Source organism: Topomyia yanbarensis, chromosome 2, assembly GCF_030247195.1.
Source record: "Topomyia yanbarensis strain Yona2022 chromosome 2, ASM3024719v1, whole genome shotgun sequence".
NCBI lineage: Eukaryota > Metazoa > Arthropoda > Insecta > Diptera > Culicidae > Topomyia > Topomyia yanbarensis.
Genome location: NC_080671.1, coordinates 280,233,461 through 280,255,509, shown reverse-complemented (window position 1 = coordinate 280,255,509; position 22,049 = coordinate 280,233,461). Strand labels below are relative to the sequence as shown.

At 39.0% G+C, this 22,049-nt stretch overlaps 1 protein-coding gene across 3 annotated transcripts in view; it reads left to right on the top strand.

Annotated features, from left to right (window-relative positions):
• The window catches only part of LOC131678578 (receptor-mediated endocytosis protein 6 homolog), a 329,363-nt gene that overhangs the window by 125,308 nt on the left and 182,006 nt on the right, over positions 1-22,049 (top strand). Inside the window, exons 2-4 of one of the 3 annotated variants that reach the window (XM_058958804.1) lie at positions 9,324-9,886; positions 19,141-19,258; positions 19,312-19,883. The exons of the other annotated variants lie outside the window; for them this stretch is intronic. Of the exons in view, the coding sequence (XP_058814787.1) occupies positions 9,324-9,886; positions 19,141-19,258; positions 19,312-19,883 (1,253 nt within the window). The remainder of the gene's footprint in view (positions 1-9,323; positions 9,887-19,140; positions 19,259-19,311; positions 19,884-22,049) is intronic. 3 annotated transcript variants of the gene reach the window in all.

The following is a 22,049-nucleotide window of genomic DNA, read 5'->3' as shown; positions in this document are numbered from 1 at the left end:
TAGCAATGAACAAAGCTCCAGGGCCGGATGGAGTTCCAAACAGCGCTCTCAAGGCAGCGATCATAGCTAACCCGAACATGTTCAGGCTAGCTATGCAGAGATGCCTTGTCGAGTGCCGCTTCCCCAATAGATGGAAAAGGCAGAAATTGGTGTTGTTGCCGCAGCCTGGGAAGCTGCCAGGCGACCTATCGGCGTACAGACCAATCTGTCTGATCAACACGACTGGCAAATTGCTTGAGAGGATCATCCTCAACAGGCTAACCCCGTACGCAGAAGATACGGACGGCCTGTCAAGCAACCAGTTTGGCTTTCGGAAGGGTAAGTCCACAGTGGACGCTCTCAACTCAGTGATAAAAACTGTCGAGATAGCGATCCAACGAAAAAGGCGAGGTATTCGATACTGTGCGTTAGTGACACTTGACGTGAAAAACGCATTCAACAGTGCAAGCTGAGAAGCCATTGCGCTCTCGTTACACCGGCTTAGCTTACCGGTGGGTCTGTACCAGATCCTGGAAAGCTACTTCCAGAACCGTGTACTGCTATACGAGACCGATGCCGGTCAGAAAAGGGTTCCGATTACCGCCGGAGTCCCGCAGGGCTCGATCCTAGGCCCGGTGCTATGGAACCTCATGTATAACGGGGTTCTGAGACAGAAGTTCCCTCCTGGGACCAAGAAGTTCCCTGCTGGGGCCAAGAAGTTCCCTCCTGGGGCTTTGCCGACGATGTAACCTTGGAGGTCTATGGGGAGTCAATCCCTGAGGTAGAACTAACTGCAGAACACGCGATCAAAACGGTGGAGGAATGCCGAACACATACTGTTCGTATGTCATCGGTTCGACATCGAAAGAAGAGCAATGTTTGACGTCTGTGGCTGGGACACAACCCCTGATACCCTTATTCAGCGGATGTGTCAATCAGTGGAGAAGTGGAACGCAGACTCGACTGCAACCACCCAGATTGCCTGTAGGCTACAAGTAATTTGGCGCACCGAGCAACAGACGACGGGCACGACTAACAGGAGCATACTATGTCGTCGCTGCGGCGAGGAGGGGCATAAGGAGCGAGGTGCATAAATGCCTTATCTGCACCGCTAAGAAGCAAGTCCGTAATCATGCTATGGGCGGACCTTCGTGTCCCTTCGGTGAGGCAAATGAGAAGAAGCCGTGAACGTCACACAGCTAAATCTTAACCATTGCCCAACAGCTGATGTGGCAGTCGGTCTCGGAGTCGAGGACAGATGTCGCCCTCCTATCAGATCCGTACAACATCCCTGCCGGCAACGGCAATTGGGTGTCGGACGGGTCTGGAATGGTGGCAATCTGTACAACGGGACGGTTCCCGGTTCAAGAGGCAATACACTCCTCCGCCGAGGGTGTTGCGATTGCCAAGATCAATGGTGTGTTCTATTGTAGCTGCTACGCTCCACCAAAGTGGCCCATAGAACAGTTCAACCAGATAATCGACAGGCTCTCGTCAGACCTAGTGGGCTGGAAACCGGTAGTTATAGCGGAAGACTTTAACGCTTGAGCAGTAGAGTGGGGTAGCCGCTGTACAAATAGCAGGGGTCAAGCGCTAATGGAGGCGCTTGCGAAACTCGATTCTGTGCTAGCTAACAATGGCTCCGCTAGCACATTCCGTAGAAATGGGGTGGAGGCATGGATTGACGTAACATTTGCCAGCCCGAGTCTGGTTCCAGGCATGGAATGGAGGGTAGACGAAGGCTACACCCATAGCGATCATTTAGCAATCCGCTTTAAGATCAACTATGGTGTGCAGCATCCGAGGGCGGGAGATCGCTGCCAGGTACGCGGGTGGAAGTCCAATCACTTCGACAGCAAAGCTTTCACCGCGACCCTGGGACTGGAGGGCAACACCGACAGTCTAAGCGGGGATGCGCTGGTAGCCGTTCTACCACGCGCGTGCGACGCCACTATGCCGAGAAAAACCCCGCCATGAAACGGCAGATGCCAGGTATACTGGTGGAGTGCCGAGATTGCAGCTCTACGATCAGCCTGCCTCATAGGTAGACGTAGGATGCAAAGAGCCCGCACCTAGGATGCAAGAGAGAACCTCCGTGAAGTGTTTCGAGCTGCAAAATTGGCCCTTAACAAAGCCATTAAAAGCAGCAAGAGAGCGTGACGCCTACAGAATCGTGATGGCCAATACCAAAGGGGGCTCTTCACCACCAGAACGGTCTCCGGACCGGTTGGCGACGATTATCGAAGTATTCTTCCCGTCTCGACGAATGAAGAACTACTCGCAGTGGCTAATTTCCTAGTAATGAACAAAGCTCAAGGGCCGGATGGAGGCGAGGCATGTGCGTTAGTGACACTTGACGTGAAGAACGCATTCAACAGCGCAAGCTGGGATGCCATCGCGCTCTCGTTACACCGGCTTAGCCTACCGGTGGGTCCGTGCCGGATCCTGGAAAGTTACTTCCAGAACCGTGTACTGCTATACGAGAGCGATGCCGGTCAGAAAAGGGTTCCGATTACCGCAGGGCTCGATCGTAGGCCTGGTGCTATGGAACCTCATGTATGACGGGGTTCTGAGACTGAAGTTGCCTCCTGTGGTCAAGATCGTCGGCTTTGCCGACGACGTAACCTTGGAGGTCTACGGGGAGTCAATCCCTGAGGTAGAACTAACTGCAGAACACGCGATCAAAACGGTGGAGGAATGGATGAGCGCGAGAGGCCTGGAGCTCGCTCATCATAAGACGGAGGTAGTTATCGTCAACAACCGCAAGTCGGCACAACATGCAGTTATCCATGTGGGAGAAGTCGCGATCACTTCACAGCGGAGTCTGAAGTATCCGGGAGTCATTATAGACGACAAGCTGACCTTCGGCAGTCACGTCGACTATACATGCAAGAGAGCGTCGACTGCTGTTGCGGCACTATCGAGGATGATGTCCAACAGCTCAAAGGTGTGCGCCAGTAGACGTAAGCTACTGCCAGGCGTTGCCGTATCTATCGTCAGGTAAGGCGGCTCGTCATGGTCAAGAGCACTAAGGGTAACCAGCTACCTACAGAAACTGGAGCGCATCTACCGCGTGATGTGTCTCAGAGTGATATCTGCCTACCGCACGGTATCACACGATACATCCTGCGTGATAGCGAGCATGATGCCGGTCGGGCTGGTCATTCGGGAAGATGAGGAGTGCTTCGAGCTACATGGAAATAGAGGAGCCTGCGAGCGCACCAGGGTGACCTCAGTCGCCAGTTGGCAGCGTGAGTGGGATAACTCCTCGAAAAGTAGGTGGACCCACCGGCTGATACCTAACATATCGAGCTAGGTGGGAAGACCCCATGGGGAAGTTCACTTCCATCTGACACAATTCCGGTCAGGCCATGGCTGCTTCCGACAGTACCTCCACAGGTTCGGGCACGCGGAGGTCCCCGCCTGCTGCTCGACTGCAACCACCCAGATTGCCTGTAGGCTACAGGTAATTTGGCGCACCGAGCAACAGACGACGGGCACGACTAACTAGTGATTGGTTAGTTGGAGCGAAAAAGGCCGAACGCAGAAAAGTGAGTGAATGGTCTGTTCATGCTGAGGCAGGTTTGGCGCAGCGATTGGCAACCGCGTAAGGGGTAAACCCAGCCATCCCGAAGCAAGGCAGAAGAGCGAATGTATAGGCGTATATGTGGACTGGCTCATGCCAAGATGGGAGGGTCGTAGCGTAGTATGTTGGGACTTAGCTATCGATGCCTCATGGCGTGGCAGAGGAGTGAAAGGATGAGCATCCAAGTCTCACACGGCATGTTAAGGGTGAGCACAAAAGTCAGCCTCACATAGTATGGTAGAGGTGAGCACAAAAGTCAGCCTCACAAGGTATGAAAACGGTGAGCACCCAAGTAAGCCTCGCATGGTATGTCAGAAGTGGGGCCTAAGAAAAATGCCCCACATGGGATGCCAGGGGGAGCGACAGGAATATAATAGAGTGGCACGATCGAGAGTGAACCAAGTGATAGGGTGAGCATCCAAGTCAGCCTCACATGGTATGTTAGAGGCTAGCACAAAAGTAAGCCTAGCAAGGAATGAAAAAGGTGAGCACACAAGTCGGCCTCGCAAGGAACGGTACAGGTGAGCACAAAAGTCAGCCTCATGTAGAGTGTTAGAGAGTGAATCAAGGTGTGACAGAGAGAGCACCCAAGCAAGCCTCATGCAGGACGTATGAACGCGTGAGCGAGAGTGAATGAGTACATCAAGTACAGCCATCCCCCCAGAAGTAATACCGAGAGGTAGTCCCTGGGGGGAACGATGGCGGAGCCCAATGGAGTTTAGTCGGTGTTAATGGCAGCGTCATCATTCGAGCCCAATATACCCCCAGTACACCCCGTGTGGTAGCTTGGCATCTACTAATAGCACGTGTTTTGGACTAGTACGTAAATGTATTCTCCATTGTCAAAAAAATATATATATCTATTATTAATTTTTTTTATTGCTAATACTTTATAATTCATTCCACCATTCATCCATTCCATCCACTATATTGATTATCTAAAAAGTATATACCATTTACAATACATTTCATATCAAATATTCAGGGATAGAAAGTGTACGTATTGCAAATTTCGGTAATCGAATGGATCTTACTGGAAGGAGAATCTTAGCCCCTTGGAACAGTCCCTGTGGAGTGCGCATAAAAATTTTTGCTTGTGAATCCATATATTTTTGGCCCTTCAAACAGTGATACAATGAGGGCTTTGCTGGCGTAACTTTGGCCTTGCCGTTAACGGCAACTGCAGTTATTGGCGTAGTCCTTGCACTGATAATGGCTTCAACACATCGCATCACACCATTCTATTTCAGCAGCACGTGCATTATGTTAATTCATTCAATATTTTTAAATTTCGATGCATTCATTAAATTCATTATTTTTTATATATCTTTTTGTCTTTCTCATAAAGAAAGGATATGCAATCACTCTGAAAATAGACTTTTTAACCGAGGCCCGGAGGGCCGAGTCTCATATACCATTCGACTCAGTTCGTCGAAATTGACAAATGTCTGTATGTGTGTGCGTGTGTTTTTTATTACAATGGAGAATTCATTTACGTACTAGCCCAATACACGTGCTATTAGTAGATGCCAAGCTACCACACGGGGTGTACTGGGGTGTGTCGGGCTCGAATGATGACGCAGCCATTAAAACCGACTAAACTCCATTGGGCTCCGCCATCGTTCCCCCAGGGACTACCTCTCGGTATTACTTCTGGGGGGATGGCTGTACTTGATGTACTCTCTGTCGCACCTTGATTCACTCTCTAACACTCCACATGAGGCTGACTTTTGTGCTCACCTGTACCGTTCCTTGCGAGGCTGACTTGTGTGCTCACCTTTTTCATTCCACTTTTCAATACTTTCTTATGTCCTCACACGGATTCACACTCAGAAATCTGCTATACTGTATTTATGATTTTCACTGAATAACGCTTTCATCTCGCGACAGCAGAAATTTTTCACCTTGTTCCTTGTCAATGGTTACTATGATTGAACTGCTTGTATATATATATATATATATATATATATATATATATATATATATATATATATATATATATATATATATATATATATATATATATATATATATATATATATATATATATATATATATATATATATATATATATATATATATATATATATATATATATATATATATATATATATATATATATATATATATATGCGAGCGCACCAGGGTGACCTCAGTCGCCAGTTGGCAGCGTGAGTGGGATAACTCCTCGAAAGGTAGGTGAACCCACCGGCTGATACCTAACATATCGAGCTAGGTGGGTAGACCCCATGGGAAAGTTCACTTCCATCTGACACAATTCCGGTCAGGCCATGGCTGCTTCCGACAGTACCTCCACAGGTTCGGGCACGCGGAGGTCCCCGCCTGCCCTGACTGCCCAGGTGTAGACGAAACTGCCGAACACATACTGTTTGTATGTCATCCGTTCGACGTCGAAAGAAGAGCAATGCTTGACGTCTGTGGCTGGGACACAACCCCTGATACCCTTATTCAGCGGATGTGTCAATCGGTGGAGCAGTGGAACGCAGACTCGACTGCAACCACCCAGATTGCCTGTAGGCTACAGGTAATTTGGCGCACCGAGCAACAGACGACGGGCACGACTAACTAGTGATTGGTTAGTTGGAGCGAAAAAGGCCGAACGCAGAAAAGTGAGTGAATGGTCTGTTCATGCTGAGGCAGGTTTGGCGCAGCGATTGGCAACCGCGTAAGGGGTAAACCCAGCCATCCCGAAGCAAGGCAGAAGAGCGAATGTATAGGCGTATATGTGGACTGGCTCATGCCAAGACCGAGGCCCGGAGGGCCGAGTCTCACATACCATTCAACTCAGTTCGTCGAAATTGACAAATGTCTGTATGTGCGTGCGTGTGTTTTTTATTACAATGGAGAATACATTTACGTACGAGCCCAGTACACGTGCTATTAGTAGATGCCAAGCTACCACACGGGGTGTACTGGGGTGTGTCGGGCTCGAATGATGACGCAGCCATTAAAACCGACTAAACTCCATTGGGCTCCGCCATCGTTCCCCCCAGGGACTACCTCTCGGTATTACTTCTGGGGGGATGGCTGTACTTGATGTACTGTCTGTCGCACCTTGATTCACTCTCTAACACTCCACATGAGGCTGACTTTTGTGCTCACCTGTACCGTTCCTTGCGAGGCTGACTTGTGTGCTCACCTTTTTCATTCCACTTTTCAACACTTTCTTATGTCCTCACACGGATTCACGCTCAGAAATCTGCTATACCGTATTTATGATTTTCACTGAATAACGCTTTCATCTCGCGACAGCAGAAATTTTTCACCTTGTTCCTTGTCAATGGTTACTATGATTGAACTGCTTATATATATATATATATATATATATATATATATATATATATATATATATATATATATATATATATATATATATATATATATATATATATATATATATATATATATATATATATATATATATATATATATATATATATATATATATATATATATATATATATATATATATATATATATATATATATATATATATATATATATATATATATGTGTGTGTGTGTGTAGAGAGAGAGAGCAATTCCATGAAAAAAAGTTATACGATCTCTCAGAATTCTACAATATTTGGTAGAAACGTTCCTTACCGAAAAATATTAGATACATATTTTTTATTTCGTCATTAGGGTGTAGCTTTCCACGTTAGACGGGTTCAAAAAATCGTCATTTTTCAAAAGTTGATTTTTATAAAAATTCATAACTTTTGAACCACTAAACGGATTTTTATGGATTATAGGTCAAATCAAAGGTATTTAATTGTAGTTTCAAGAAAAAATATTCTCTTTAAAAAATATTGAGTTTTGTACGAACAAAATACGCATTAATTGGTTTTTCTTGATTGTCACTGCGAGGGTCCTTGAATACTCCATACTTTTATATTTTTATTTGAAAGATCATTCAATTCTATACAACATTTCCAAACATATTTTTGAAACAGACCTAGAGGTTTCGGAGATATATTTTTTTGAAAATTAAAAATCTATTTATACACCCCACATGAATGGAAACGATGTAACCGCATGGTAGTTCACCATAAACTTCCAGTGAGTCACGAATGAAACGTAAGTGTTCAGTTTATGGTATTTAGATGTTGAGTACGCGTATCAGAAAACTCACCAATAAATTGTACGATTGTGCAATGGAAAAAAAAGATGAAAATAGGTGAGAGCAGCTCCTTCATTTGTTTGCGTTGCTACAAAAAACAGTATGAACCAAATGATCCCGGGACCGAAGAAGCTGTCGCAGGACCATCGAGAATCGCTGTTCCAGGTATATTATCGAAAATACGATATGATTTTTTTAAATTTCAATTCTTTTCTTCAAACTACTAACACGAACTCTTGTTCTTTGAAACCTTTTTTCAGAGTCTTTCGAAACATTGAATTATGCAGGAGTTCAATGTTTCTCAATATACGGCCAACAAACCAAAAGCATTGCAGCAAGAGAAATGAATAATGGTGGTGCCTGAAAAGCGTTTAAGCTCTGTGGCAATAGGAAGAGAAACGATAACATAATATTATAACTTTTATAATAGTGACGATTATATAACTTATTTAATCCCTTTTCCCTGCACGAAGAAGGAAAAATCTACATACAGAGAATTATATTAGTTTTGTGTAACTTGCAGGAGGCGTATTCTATCTTCAAAAATACTTATCCTGATATTAAAATAAGATTTTCCATGTTCGCTATATGACCCTTTTAAAACCACCTGGATGTTTATTGAAGTGGAATTTCTAACCAAAGATGACGTCCGGTAAAAATATTTTGAACGCGAGGGTCTGCAATGTCTGAATTTTTTCTACATGTTTAATGGACAACCCTCAAGTTGAAACGAATGTTGCACCCAGCTTGTAAGTAAATCATAGATTTCTTCATTCACAGCTGTTGTGTCCCGCTGGAAGTGTATGGTGAACTACCATGCGGTTACATCGTTTCCATGCATGTGGGGTGTATACATAGATTTTTTATTCTCAAAAAATTATATCTCCGAAACCTCTAGATCTGGTTCAGAAATATGTTTGGAGATGTTGTATAGAACTGAATGATCTTGCAAATAAAAATATAAAAGTATGGAGTATTCTAGGACCCTCGCAGTGAAAATCAAGAAAAACCATTTAATGTGTATTTTGTTCGCGCAAAGCTCATTTTTAAAGGAAATATTTTTTCTTGAAACTACACTTAAATACCTTTCATTTGATCTATAACCCATGAAAATCGGTTCAGTGGTTCAAAAGTTATGAATTCTTAAATAAAACAACTTTTGAAAAATGACAATTTTTTGAACCCGTCTAACATGGAAAGCGACGACGAAATAAAAAAATATATGTTTCCAATATTTTTCGGTAAGAAACGATTCTACCAAATATTGTAGAATTCTGAGAGATCGTATAACTTTTTTCATGGAATTGCTGTATATATATATATATATATATATATATATATATATATATATATATATATATATATATATATATATATATATATATATATATATATATATATATATATATATATATATATATATATATATATATATATATATATATATATATATATATATATATATATATATATATATATATATATATATATATATATATATATATATATATATATATATATATATATATATATATATATATATATATATATATATATATATATGCAGAAGCACGAATCAGCAATTAATTCATATTTAACTTCTCATTTTATCAAGATGAAACAAGCGATAAGTAATACACAGGAATCACACTCTGCTTTGTCAAATTCAGAGATCGGGTTTTCAACAGAAAACATAGAGCCACTGCGTAAGTCCATCGACATTAAAAGCCCAATTTCAAAAAATAACATGGAAAAGTGTGCAGAGAAAATTACCGGTGCCATCCCCAAAAGTATTAGTTTCGATGCAACAGCTGATAAAGGTAGTCGTAATAGGCAATTAATGACAGACACCAGTCGCGCCACCGATGGACTAAAAATTCATAGTGGCTTTTTTACGAAAATCAAGTTGGGATTTAAAAATCGGCGAAGTATCAATGTTAACAATAAGCTACGATTCAGCTATAATAACAACGGCCATATAATTTCCATCAGCAGTTGTGATGGATTTTCAGCTAACTCCAATAACGCCAATGATTTATTGAATAGTAACGAAACAACTGAAGATATTCTCGCCAAATACCGTAAAAAAACATCGATTTCGTCTGAAACAGCTGCTTCCGATTCAACAAGCAATAATTACTCTTCTATTAAAAGTAAGAATGGTGACACAGATAGTAGGTAAGGTTTACGCAAACCACTATAACGGTTCAATAAGTCCAGCTGGAAAATAAACCCGAATTCTGCCTTCATTAATATCACTAGTTTACAGCATACATGAACTCGGTAAACTGGTAGACATTTTCAATGTAAAATCGTGTGCTGAATCCGAAAATGTAGTCCAAAAAGTTTACAGCAAAACAGTTTTCGAGTTAGACTAAAAAAATGAATTTCACCTCTGAAATAAAAAGTACGTTTAGTAAAATGCGTATATCTTCGGTTATAGGGCATCGAGACGAAATATAATTATGTTAAATTAAAGGTGAATGAATGTGCTTTTGATCGTCTGCACATTTTGTTTTAGTGTGGTTAATGATTATGACGTTGGTTACGAGTTTGTTGATCTTTTCTTAATTTTTCCATTTGGTTTGGTCAAGATTTTGAGCAAGATAAAGCAAATCAAAAAATTATATTTTTAATGGAACTTAAAGTCTGCTAAAAACCAATGAAAATAAGCCCTTATCAGTTTAAATTGGATGAAAATTGCGAAAGTTATTCAATTTTTGGTGGAATGGAAATTTTTGAGTTTCTCGGGATTAACTTATTAAGGGGTAACATATCTTTTTGTTAGAAAAATATCTTGTAAGTTTGTCTTTACGTAAAGGCATAAATAAATAATTTCACTACATAAAACTTATAGTATTTTGGTGTACATTTTTCAGTGAAATAAAAATAGGTTTATAATAATGTGTTGATAATTGGCGGAGTTATGGATTTGCTGTGATCACGATTGAAGGTCAACAGATCAACTATATTCCCATACTATATACTCATATGCTAGTAACATTAGCATATAAGTATTCCTCGTACCTTCACGATTCGTTGAATAAATAATAATTTTTTCTTGCATTCGGGAACGTTTGACCTAAAAAGCTCAAAAAATTGTATTAAAAAATCTCATACACGAAATAAAAATTAATGCGTAAAAAGGAATCGTTAAGGTACGAGAAACATTATTTACGATCAATTGAAAAAAAATTGAAGAAAATCGGTTGTGTGGTTTTTCGGCAATCGTCATCACGGAAAAACCATTTTCGGAAAAACATTTCGAGATAATCGAGTTTAAAATTTCGAGTTACCACTGCTCTTGGTAGACGAAGCGCGCTTGTAAGCGCTGTAACTTTCGATCGATTTCTCGGATCCCTATATAAATTTGGAAAAATATACTCATAGAGTCGTATTCTCAGTAATACATTTTTTTGATCTTTTGAAAAATAAAAAAGTATGTAACCCCTTAAACCGTCTCGATCCCAATTTTTTCTAGAGTTTGTCTCATAATATATGAGGAATTCTCCGTTAGATCTCTAAACAATAAATGAAATGAAAATTTTTGAGAGAATTTAATCTGGGGTAATACTCGATCTCGTTTATCCAAATGATTCAAGTCTTTTGATAATAATATTTCAGGCTCAGTGAAGTGATAAATCAACATAAAGTTGGTATTAAATAATATGCACAATATTTACATATGTCATACAGAATCGTATATGTTTAAAGTTCGGTGTAAGCTGCACTCTCCACTTATTAAATGTTCTCACTAGATTCACGAAAGGTGACTTATCCCCCTTTTTCGTCACGTTTGATTCTACTAACAATTTAGTGAATTAATTGTAAGGTCTAAAAATTATATTGGATGTACATAGGCTTCTATGACGCACAAAACCTCACAAATTGTCGATGACCAGTATGATTGTCAGCGTCGGTACATAAAATCGTGATTCATGGGGCCAAAGTGATTTCGTCTTTCCTAATTCCTTTTGGTCGATTGTCAGAAAAAACCCCACAATCCATGAACGAAGGCTCATGAAATTACAGAGAGAATCATACTCAAAAGTCCTCCAAGGTAGAAACCAACACAGATCTAGTACGCCGATTGTTGGAGAATCTGATCCCCGAATTTCATAAATCAAAGGATTTCCGCCGAAGAAAAATACTCCGTTATCGGAGGATGCGAAATTTTTTTGGTCGGATCAGGTGACAATACAGTCACTAAAAGCGACACAAGTGGATATGAAGACATTTTATTATAATTTTTATCCAAACTAAAAGAGATAGAAATAAGCTTGTATAATAAAATTGTGTATTTTGTTACTATGTTTGAATTGCCGCAAGGTTCTACTGTATCGATTTTGTTGGCTATTTTCGGCAAATTTGAGACTAATGTTTTAAATTTGATCATCATGGCGGTAAAACATGATGATGAGTTATGTTCTACCACAGACCATGCAGTAGACTTGGGTGCAACGCCCAACTTCTTCTGCAGAAGGCAAAGAATTCTTCACATTTCCTTTCGATCATGCCCATATGAGCCTGCCTAGTTCTAGTTTTCCGTTCTAAGTTTATAACTGATTCGCTCTAGAATACCTATCCGTCTTTCAATTTCATTGCTTCCGTTTCTCTTAGTCTCAAATTTGCCGAAAATAGCCAACAAAATCGATACAGCAATAGACCTTTCTCGTCAAAAAATTTTATATGATAGGATGCTTCCTTTTTATTCCCCAATTCGTTACTGCCGATTGCCGCGATGATTTGGTACCTCTAACTATTGAAAAAATAAAAAATAGTGCAAGCTGCTCATTTAACCCCATATTCTGAATTCCTATCTTGCCTTGTTTCCCCGTATTTTTACACCATTTGGATGAATTTCCTGTGGGGAATACTAAAAGGATGCCAGATCTGCATATATATTAGTAAATCTGCAGATTTTGCATTTTCACTGCAGATGTTTTGCAGATTACAAATATTTAGCAGAGCAAAGCCTATGCCAGCCAATTTATACACAAGCCTTCAACATTTTTGATCATTTAAAATATATACATACTACATTTCTATGTCAAATTTATTGAAGATTTTTGTAGCAATCTGCAGACTTTTATATTTTCACTGCAGGCTATTGTTTAAATAGACCTGGCATCACTGATGCTGAAATGATTCATTCGTATACCTGTCAAAAACATAGAGCATTGCATGAAAATGTATAACCTCAATTTTCTGACAGTTCAGTGTGCTTGTTTACCTAAGACTTGTTTACATGGACTTTTAAAATTTACATTACTTGAATACTTTCGATGCTCTTTGAAAGACTATCAACTCAAGAGGGATGAGGATTGGAACAATGGGAACCTGGTGCCACATTATGCAACCAATTCGAATCGATCTTTCACACAAGCTTGAATACAATAAACCTTTCGTTTCGAGATGAGTAATGTCACCCCTGGTTCATACATTGACCAATCGGCGCTGGATGCAAAACCCGGTGGCATATGCTGAATCGTAAGATCAAGCATTGGGCTATAAAACGATTGCTTTCTGGATGATGGATAAGGATTTGTACACATTTGTTTGTTTGCTCGTGGGTTAAGTCCTAACAAGATGATCCGATTTATTACTCATTTTTTGAAGTTTACCTGAACTTTATAGGTAACGAATTCGGTCGATGATAAGTTGTTGAAATGATCGTTCAATACCCATACCGAAAAACGTTTCCATTGGTCAGAATGCCTACCAGCGTATGATAGCTGCAAACATGAGGACAACAAGGTTATCGCTTTCGAATGGAACAATTATTTATTATTCGTGTTCAAGTTCCATTACAGCAAAAGTTTCGTCGATTGACGATTATCGCATTGTCGTTGATTTAGCCGGCAAATGCAAAACAGTGCTCGGCACTGACAATAAGGAGTAAGAAGTATTTGATAGGAGTGATAAGAATGCAGAGCATTATACAATCTGGAGGGAGGAGAAATTATATTTAAATTTATATTATATCCCGAGTTGCCATCATTTTTGCACCGCAATAAAGCTTTCTGCAACTGCTGTCTTGTTCAAATTGGCAGGAAATAACTAGGCAGCGAATGATAAATTGCATAGTCAATTTATTTACTTTTTCGGAAGGATAAGTAATTAGTATATTGTGAATATATATGTGTCGCCGGTGCCGTGTGTTATGGTGGTACCGGACGGAACCGTTGGTCAGCAGACCGTCCTTGTCGCACTGGTCATAGATGCGACGTTTTTTCTCATCTAATAGCACTTGACATGTTTCGGAGATCTGTCTTAACGCTCTCTACTTAGCGTAGGATACGCGAAACCGCTGCCAGCTTTCGTAAGAAAATTCCTAGCTGCTGCTACACTATCAGTCTCTCTCTCGACTGAGGACTACAATTTCGGTCGACTAAATTGTGCTATGAAAATTGTACTTCCTGGAATTTCACCTAACGAGATCAATTCATTGTGAGGAATTTCGCTGCGTTCCAATATTGCTTGCCTCTGTAGGTGATGATGTGTGTGGATTCACTTCGGCAGCCAGGTCTTATGTTTTGGGTAATTTTGCTATCTTATTCTGCTGAATAAATCATCTGGCCAAAGCCTCTACCTTATACAATGGTCACTTTAAAAACGCATTGCTATTTAATCTTGTAGCTCTTGGCAAGTCAGTCCTGGCACTGTTCTCGACTAATCCTGGCACTATACCGCTGACGTCGCACTTATTACGGTGATCTAACTTGGCGAGAGCGGCAGTTGTTTCGTCGGAATTGTTCACTCGACAAGCAGGAAGTGCAAGGACTCTGCTACTTATGCCTGAGCCCCTCGTTGAAACCTTCGTCCTGGCGGAGTGTTAGCTTCGTCCGATACCGGAGCGTATTGCTGAACCGAAGCAGTCTGCTACTTGCTCCTTCAAATCGGAATCGCTGAATATTCCCGTTAGCCGAATGTCCAACGTGGCCGAAGGCAAACCGATTGCACCAACCGTAGCTGAAATTTTAGCCTTTAATCCAAGTCCCTGCCATTGACATAGCGACAGACGAGTGCGGCGCAGGTTGGACCATCGGTTGACTCGGTGCCGGACAGGGCGAAACAGCTGCAACAGGAGCGGACTTAGTATGGGGTGTAAAGGTCATCAATTGCCATAGATCACCAAAATGCTCTGCGTGAACATTGTGAACAAAACAAACCAAACGAAATTGATCGCAACAACGATAAAATAATCTAAATTCTATCCAAACATTTGAAAATGAGAAAAAGGCAAAAGAAGTTTTGGTCGAATTCATTATAATTCTATTTAAAAATTGAATACTGTTTTATTTAGTTTGATTGCGCATCTTGTTTACATCAGACACACCCCTTAATTCATTGAGTACGTATTTCACTGCCCTTATAATCCTTTTGGAATCAGTTACAATAATCCTTTATAATCATTTTATAATAAGTGTATTGCTAGTTAGGACTTTTATATCATCCGGGCTCTTTTATAATTTGTTATAAAATCATTATCAAAATTCTTCATAATCCATTGTTGCGTTATGTTTATGTACATGGCCAGATAGATAGTTTTTAAATGGGACGGAACGTGTGGATACGAAAAAACCTAATGTCAATTGTAGCCAGGGGGAGCTGTCAAATGCAGCCAAAGGCAACCGTCAAATGCAGTCAGGGGGAGTGTCAAATGTAGCCAGTCCATTTAAAATATGTGAGGAAGAAAGAGTGGCTATGCAAGACAAGAGATAAAATGAACAGAAAAAAGAAAAAGAAAACATCTATCCACAGGTTCTGTCCCAGAATTTTAATAGAGAACATCAAAATTCGATTTGTTTGCACTTGGCAGTAGGCCTTTTTCAAATGTTTAGCTATAAATTCCTTGCTTCTTCAATGAATCATGTACAAGAAAAGTAAAAATGTTAAATTTAACGGAACAATGTATGATGCCGACATCAATTAAAAAATACAGCTGAGCGACCTTGTTGGGAAAGTGTTAACATTTGGCAGCGAACCAAACCAAGTTTCTCATACTATGATCGAATCAATAAAAATTCCAAGATCATGTAAACAATCTCTTTGAACTGTCAAAAAAGTGAGGTTAAACATTACCATGCAACGTTCTCCACCGAGAGGTTCACTTTAGTTTGTTTACATATCCAATGAACATTGTACCGCGACTCACCACTTCATTTGCCGCGTTGCCAGGAAGCCAAGCAAAAATATACAAAACAGTGCTGCCCAAACACATATTTTGAGTCCCACCATTCTTGCAAAGGTGAAAAAATACTCAACATTCTTGCATTTTTCAAATTTAAAAAAATCATTAAAAAATCACGATAGCTCTAAAAAGTCTCATTTCAGCGGAAATATTCTTAAAAATGTGTAGTCTTTTGAATAAAAATAAGAAAAAAGGGGGTTAGGTCGGACGAGAAAGGTCTATTGTGTATTTTATTATGCCGAAAAAAATCTTAGAACATTTTGAAATTGTAAGAAATCACCCAGAAAAGTTATTTTGAAAAAAGTGATTTTCAGGGGTGTATCATAGAAAACTCCACAAATGTGTATTAAAATCAAAAGATAGATACATAGTCTCTTCAGCAAAGTTGTTTTTTATTCTATTCCCTACAATTTGCTTCTCAGCTTTAATACTTTAATAAGAAGGGGAGTATTTCATAGACAAACCTTGCTCAAGACACTATAGCTCGAAAATCGTTTTTTCGTGGTGAAAACAATTTCGATCACGTATTTGCCTATTTGGAAACACTGTGCGACGTGCCGATTTTACTGTCCTAACCTATAAAGCTTCAGTATACTAGAATATATTGCGTAAGACATCTAAGTATAATTGCAAAATACTTTATGCTCTTCAAATCATTCGAAAGTTCAAATTTTGAGGTTTGAAATGTAAAATAACTCGTGTTCGATATCCTACATAATTTTAAAATACGAACTCAGATAGATGTTCTAGTAAGAAAAATAAATTATTAGTTTTACAATACTTGACGTATTTTTGGTATGTAGTATCACATATAAGTAGGGATTCGTAAAGTTAGTATTAACATTGTACAAAACATAGTTGAGCACTTATGGAGTTTAGAGATATGAACTTTACGATTTGTGAAGATTTGGTTTACAAAGAATTTTGTATTAGAAGAGAGTTATTTTCTGCATGACACATGTAAATATTACACGCGGTATTGCATAATAATCATTCGAGGATTTATCCCTTTACTGCGGCTGAAATTATTATTATCAGAAGACTGGAATCATTTGTATAAACGAGCTCGGATACACTCCAGTTAAAAACTTTTCAAACTCTTCATTTTATTTGTTCAACATAGTTATAACAGAAAATCCCTAACATTTTGTAAAAAAAGCACTAGACAAAATGGGTTTGGAACGGTTCAATAAGAGAAACTCAAAAATTCTCATTTTTCAATTGACTAACTTTCATAATTTTTATCCGATTTTAACTAACAAGGGCATATTTTCATTAGTTATTAGCAGGCTATAAGTTTCACTAAAAATATAATTTTCAAAATTGCTTTATTTTTATCAAAATCTGGATCAAGCGCTCAATTTTCTTTAAAAAGTGAGAAAAAATTCAACAAACTCCTAAATAACGTCAGAACCATTAGTCGTATCAAAACAAATGTTCAGATGACCGAAAGTATATGCATTTACATTTAATTTAACATACAGTTAGCTCTCTTTATGTCGATATTGAAGGGACCGTCGACATAGGGAGAGATCGACATATAGAACACAATGATTTTCTTTGAGACAACTTTTCCTTCAGGACATCATAATGCATACCGGGAAATGAACATAAATGCTCGTATTGGAGGGAGTAGGGTAGTAGACGACGAGGTAAAGTGCACAGGCACTGCAAAACATCAAGTTTGCTGTTTGAGAAGGAATCCCTTATTTGCAGTTTATCATTCTGCCCCACATGTAGGGGAATATGGGGAGACTTGACCAGGTTTTCAGCTAAACCTGCATAAATCTCTAAAAAAGTCAATGAGATATAATGTAAAAAGGTATTATTCGTGTTCATAATTTTTTGCGGAATTTTTAATTTACTTTTTCAAAAGTTATAAAAGTTTGTCTGAGATCGTTTTTTTTTTTTTTGGTCAAGTCTCCCCACTGCGGGGGGCCTGGGGAGACTTGACCACGAGAATTTTGAAACATCAGAACAAAAAATAATGACATAAATAATACTATAATCCTTTTTTCCATATTGGCGAGGTCATTAGGTAGCAGTAAAAAATAAAAAAGGGTTGCATTTCATAAATTTCGACTGTTTAATGCATTTCCTTTTAGGAATAACTGTACTGCTTACATTGCATATTCACACGTCATGAAATCAGCCATATTATTACTAACTTTATTTACTAATACAAAAAGATATAGACTGACGTTTGATGTGGGATTTTTGTGACGTGATTAACACTAACAGTAGGTACGACAGCATAGTAAATATCAGAAAAAAATTATCTTTCTACGGTTTATTGCCACTTGGTCATGTCTCCCCATAAAATCTTGGTCAAGTCTCCCCAACATTAGTTATTGCGTTCAATCTCGTACAAATTTTAGTAATAACTATTTCAATGCTCCGATTTATGTAAAATCACTTCACTAGTTCATAAAGTATAAAATAATGTACGAGTACTTTAGAAGTAATTATTAGGCGAGTAGATATGTCCATACAAAGTTTGATAAAAAAAATTACATCATTTAACGCAAATTTATTAAATACGGAATATTATCTATAAGGAAAGAATTTTTCATTCGAAACATTTAAAATTAAAAAAAATTGATATAGAAGCAAAATGGCGGCCACTTGAAAATAAAGTATCGTTTTTTCACATGAACTTTTCACTTTGGCCGGCTGTAAAAAATCGTTAATGATCAAAATATTACGATTTTGTGGGTTACAGCGCCCGAGAATGTTGTCTTCTTTTAGGCGGGCAAACTCCAAAGTTGGTTGGTTGAATGGTTCAAAAACGAGAATGCCCGCAGATTCGAAAAATCTTGTTCCGAGAAAGCCGCCATTTTGGACGCTATTTTTGACACCTTACACTCGAAAATTTTTATTTTATAGATGAAACCTTAATAAACATTTTGTAGAATAGCGCACATGTCTAAGTCATCTTACTGCTTCAAAAAAAGTCATAAAAGATTATATACTTTTTGCAACAATTATATATGCTTTATTGCAGGAGGTCCTTAAGGTAAAAACTGTTTGCTGTAATTTTTTTGGACTTCATTTTTAAATTCAGCACACGATTTTACGTCGAAAATGGAGGTCACTTGTTGAAGTTCAGAGCGGCTACAAAGAAACAACAGATTCTAATTAGAATCAGTTGTGCCTCTGGAGCCGGAACATTAGGTAGAGCCAGTTAAACTTCCGGCTGGACTTACTAGGTTATATAAGCTGATACTTTGATTTATAGGAATGAAATTGATCACATGGCTCATGAGGACTGCTCAAAATTTTCTGCTGCAAAGCGATATCTACGACTTGTTTTATCAAGTACGGAAATATTTTCTTTCGATTTCGAGGAATATAAAGTAACGCATAATGTTGTGTTTGCATATTGTTTAGATAATAATTATTATTTTAGAGCCATACCACTACTCCTTTGCTTATGTATCTACGCATATTGCAAGCACAAGCACTCAGTAACCAGAATATGCAGCAGATGTCGTGTATTTCAGAGCTCTTTCGATGCTTGCAACCAATCGGTGCCGAATCTCAACATATTTTGTTAAAAGAGTTGCAAAACGATGTAGTTATCAGGAAGGCATATTTAAAGTACCTGATAAGTTGTCGCCAGACGTTATTGTCAGCTATTGATAATTTGGAGTCCTACAGGTCTTACCTGAAGGAAGAAAATGAACTATCAGCTCGGCATATTGTAATGATATGCGTTAAAATATTTTTAGAGAAAAAAGAACACACTCTACAACAATTTTACACAGAATTTGTTCAACTAACCGTAGTCGACGAGAGAAAGGATCTGCTTCAAGAATTCATCGCACTATTAATGAATGATTTAAGAACAGACGTAGTCTTATGCTGTATGACGGATGGACAAATTAACGAAGCGCGGAATTGTATGGAAAGCATTCTTTTGCAAAGATTGTATCGCTTTGCTATATTCCCAAATGACGATGGCGATATCTCTCGTGATAAGTGAGTATATTTTACAAAGTTTACCTAATACCCAATATTGTATATGTACACTGTAAAGGACAAAAATATGGCCATCGTTGAACACTATACTGCCGCTATAAGCATAACTGTCCCATGTGCTATGAGATTATACATATACACATGGGACAATTATGCGTATAGCGGCAGTATAGTCGTTGAAAAATAAATAATTTACACTTAATTTTTTTAAAATATATTCTCCTCGATTTAAAACCCAGTGTGCGGTCTTATAATTAATCCTAAACTAGTCAAATAACGATATAAATGATATCAATAGGTAAATCCAGTTTTATATCTACCGATAGTGAAAGGAGGCCTTCACTTGGTGTACATTTTTACACCAAAATCGTTTCTACTCGAACATTGAATGGTATTCAGAAGCTAGAACTAACAAGGCAAGCAGCACATACTTTGATTTCATATTAAGGCAATAAAAAAGTTAATCTTGAATTTCAACAAACAATAAACAATGACCGGCAAATGGTACTTAGGAAATAATGAGTCATTCGTTTTCGAGCTCTCGGTCGAGACACAAGTGCTTTGTTCAGTCCGTGCAGCGTATAACGACAAAGAATAGTGCTAATCCGCGTTCAAGGTTATCTTGCCAGTTCCGTTCGGTCCTCAGTCTTTTGTTCGCGTGCGAGGATTAAACAATAGCCTGTATAAGCTGGATCGGTTCTTCGTTGGACACCAGTTTAAAGATAAGTGGTTTTTATCTTTTGTAACACATTTACTGCTTTCTTCCGTCTGCGCGGGCGCTGACCCCGCGCGTTGACGTTTTCGGTGGTTCCCTCTCCGGATGGTCAAATGGAGGTTGAATTGGGTTCAACTCCTAAGGCTCCCCCCACTCCGGCCCAAATGCTACCCAGAACTCTCAACTGGCCCATTTGTGGTCTTCTTTCGGCCCAAGACTAAATGGCTGAATCTTCTTCAGATTTCTAAAGACCTGACAGAACGATTCTCGGAAGTGACCGAAATTTCGAAGGTCCACTCGGACAAGATAAGGGTGTTGCTAGCCAACTCAAAGCAGGCAAACGATATTGCTTGCTGTGAGCACTTTACGCGGGATTATAACATATATATATATATATATATATATATATATATATATATATATATATATATATATATATATATATATATATATATATATATATATATATATATATATATATATATATATATATATATATATATATATATATATATATATATATATATATATATATATATATATATATATATATATATATATATATATATATATATATATATATATATATATATATATATATATATATATATATGTATGTATATATATATTCCAGCTGTAAAGGTACAGTCTGAAAGCGTCGTCACCGGTGAGAGTTTGATGTACGAGAATCTGCTGCAGTACGGGGTTTGCCGTTTTAGAGACCGCTTACTTCAGCCAGTAAAAGAGCGGGAGAGCAAGCGTTTGCACTCAGTAGTAGTTGCGGGGGATGGTTCAAAAACGTACCTCCAATCAAACTGTTAGTGGGTGAGCTACACTGGTACCACTTTGCCGAACTACATCCTCATGCACATGGTTCGTCTGTCTGTCCGACTATTTGTACCGCGATTCATGAATTGCACAAAGTGTAAACAATTGGGTCACACAGCCACCCATTGTTGCAATAAGGCCCGCAGTGGAAAATGCGGGGAGAATCATCTAGATGATTCGTGTAGTAAGAAAGCCGAAAAGTGTCCTTACTGTGCCGAGAGCCTGCATAATATCTCGGCATGTCCTTCATACTAACTACACGGGGATAAACTGAAACGTTCCCTTGCGGGACGGTCCAAACTTTCTTTCGCAGAAATGCTAAAGAAAGCCACCATCCTCAACAAGCAGCTATACTCACTTGCCTCATAACCAGGGCGAGGCTGATGACCCACAAGAGCTCTTAGGGTGCCTAGAAGTTAGAGATAGAGGAGGAACATTTCCTCTCCTAAAGTTCCTTGTAAAGGCCAGAAGGTGTCCCTTTACGGGGCTTCGAAAGTGATATCTATTGGAAGTGTTGCAACCAAACCGAAACAAGTAGCTCCTGGTCTCGGAGGATTACGCTCAGAGGAATTCCCAGTACTTCCAGGAATAAAAAAATAGTGTTCCTTTGTTTCAGTTCGAGT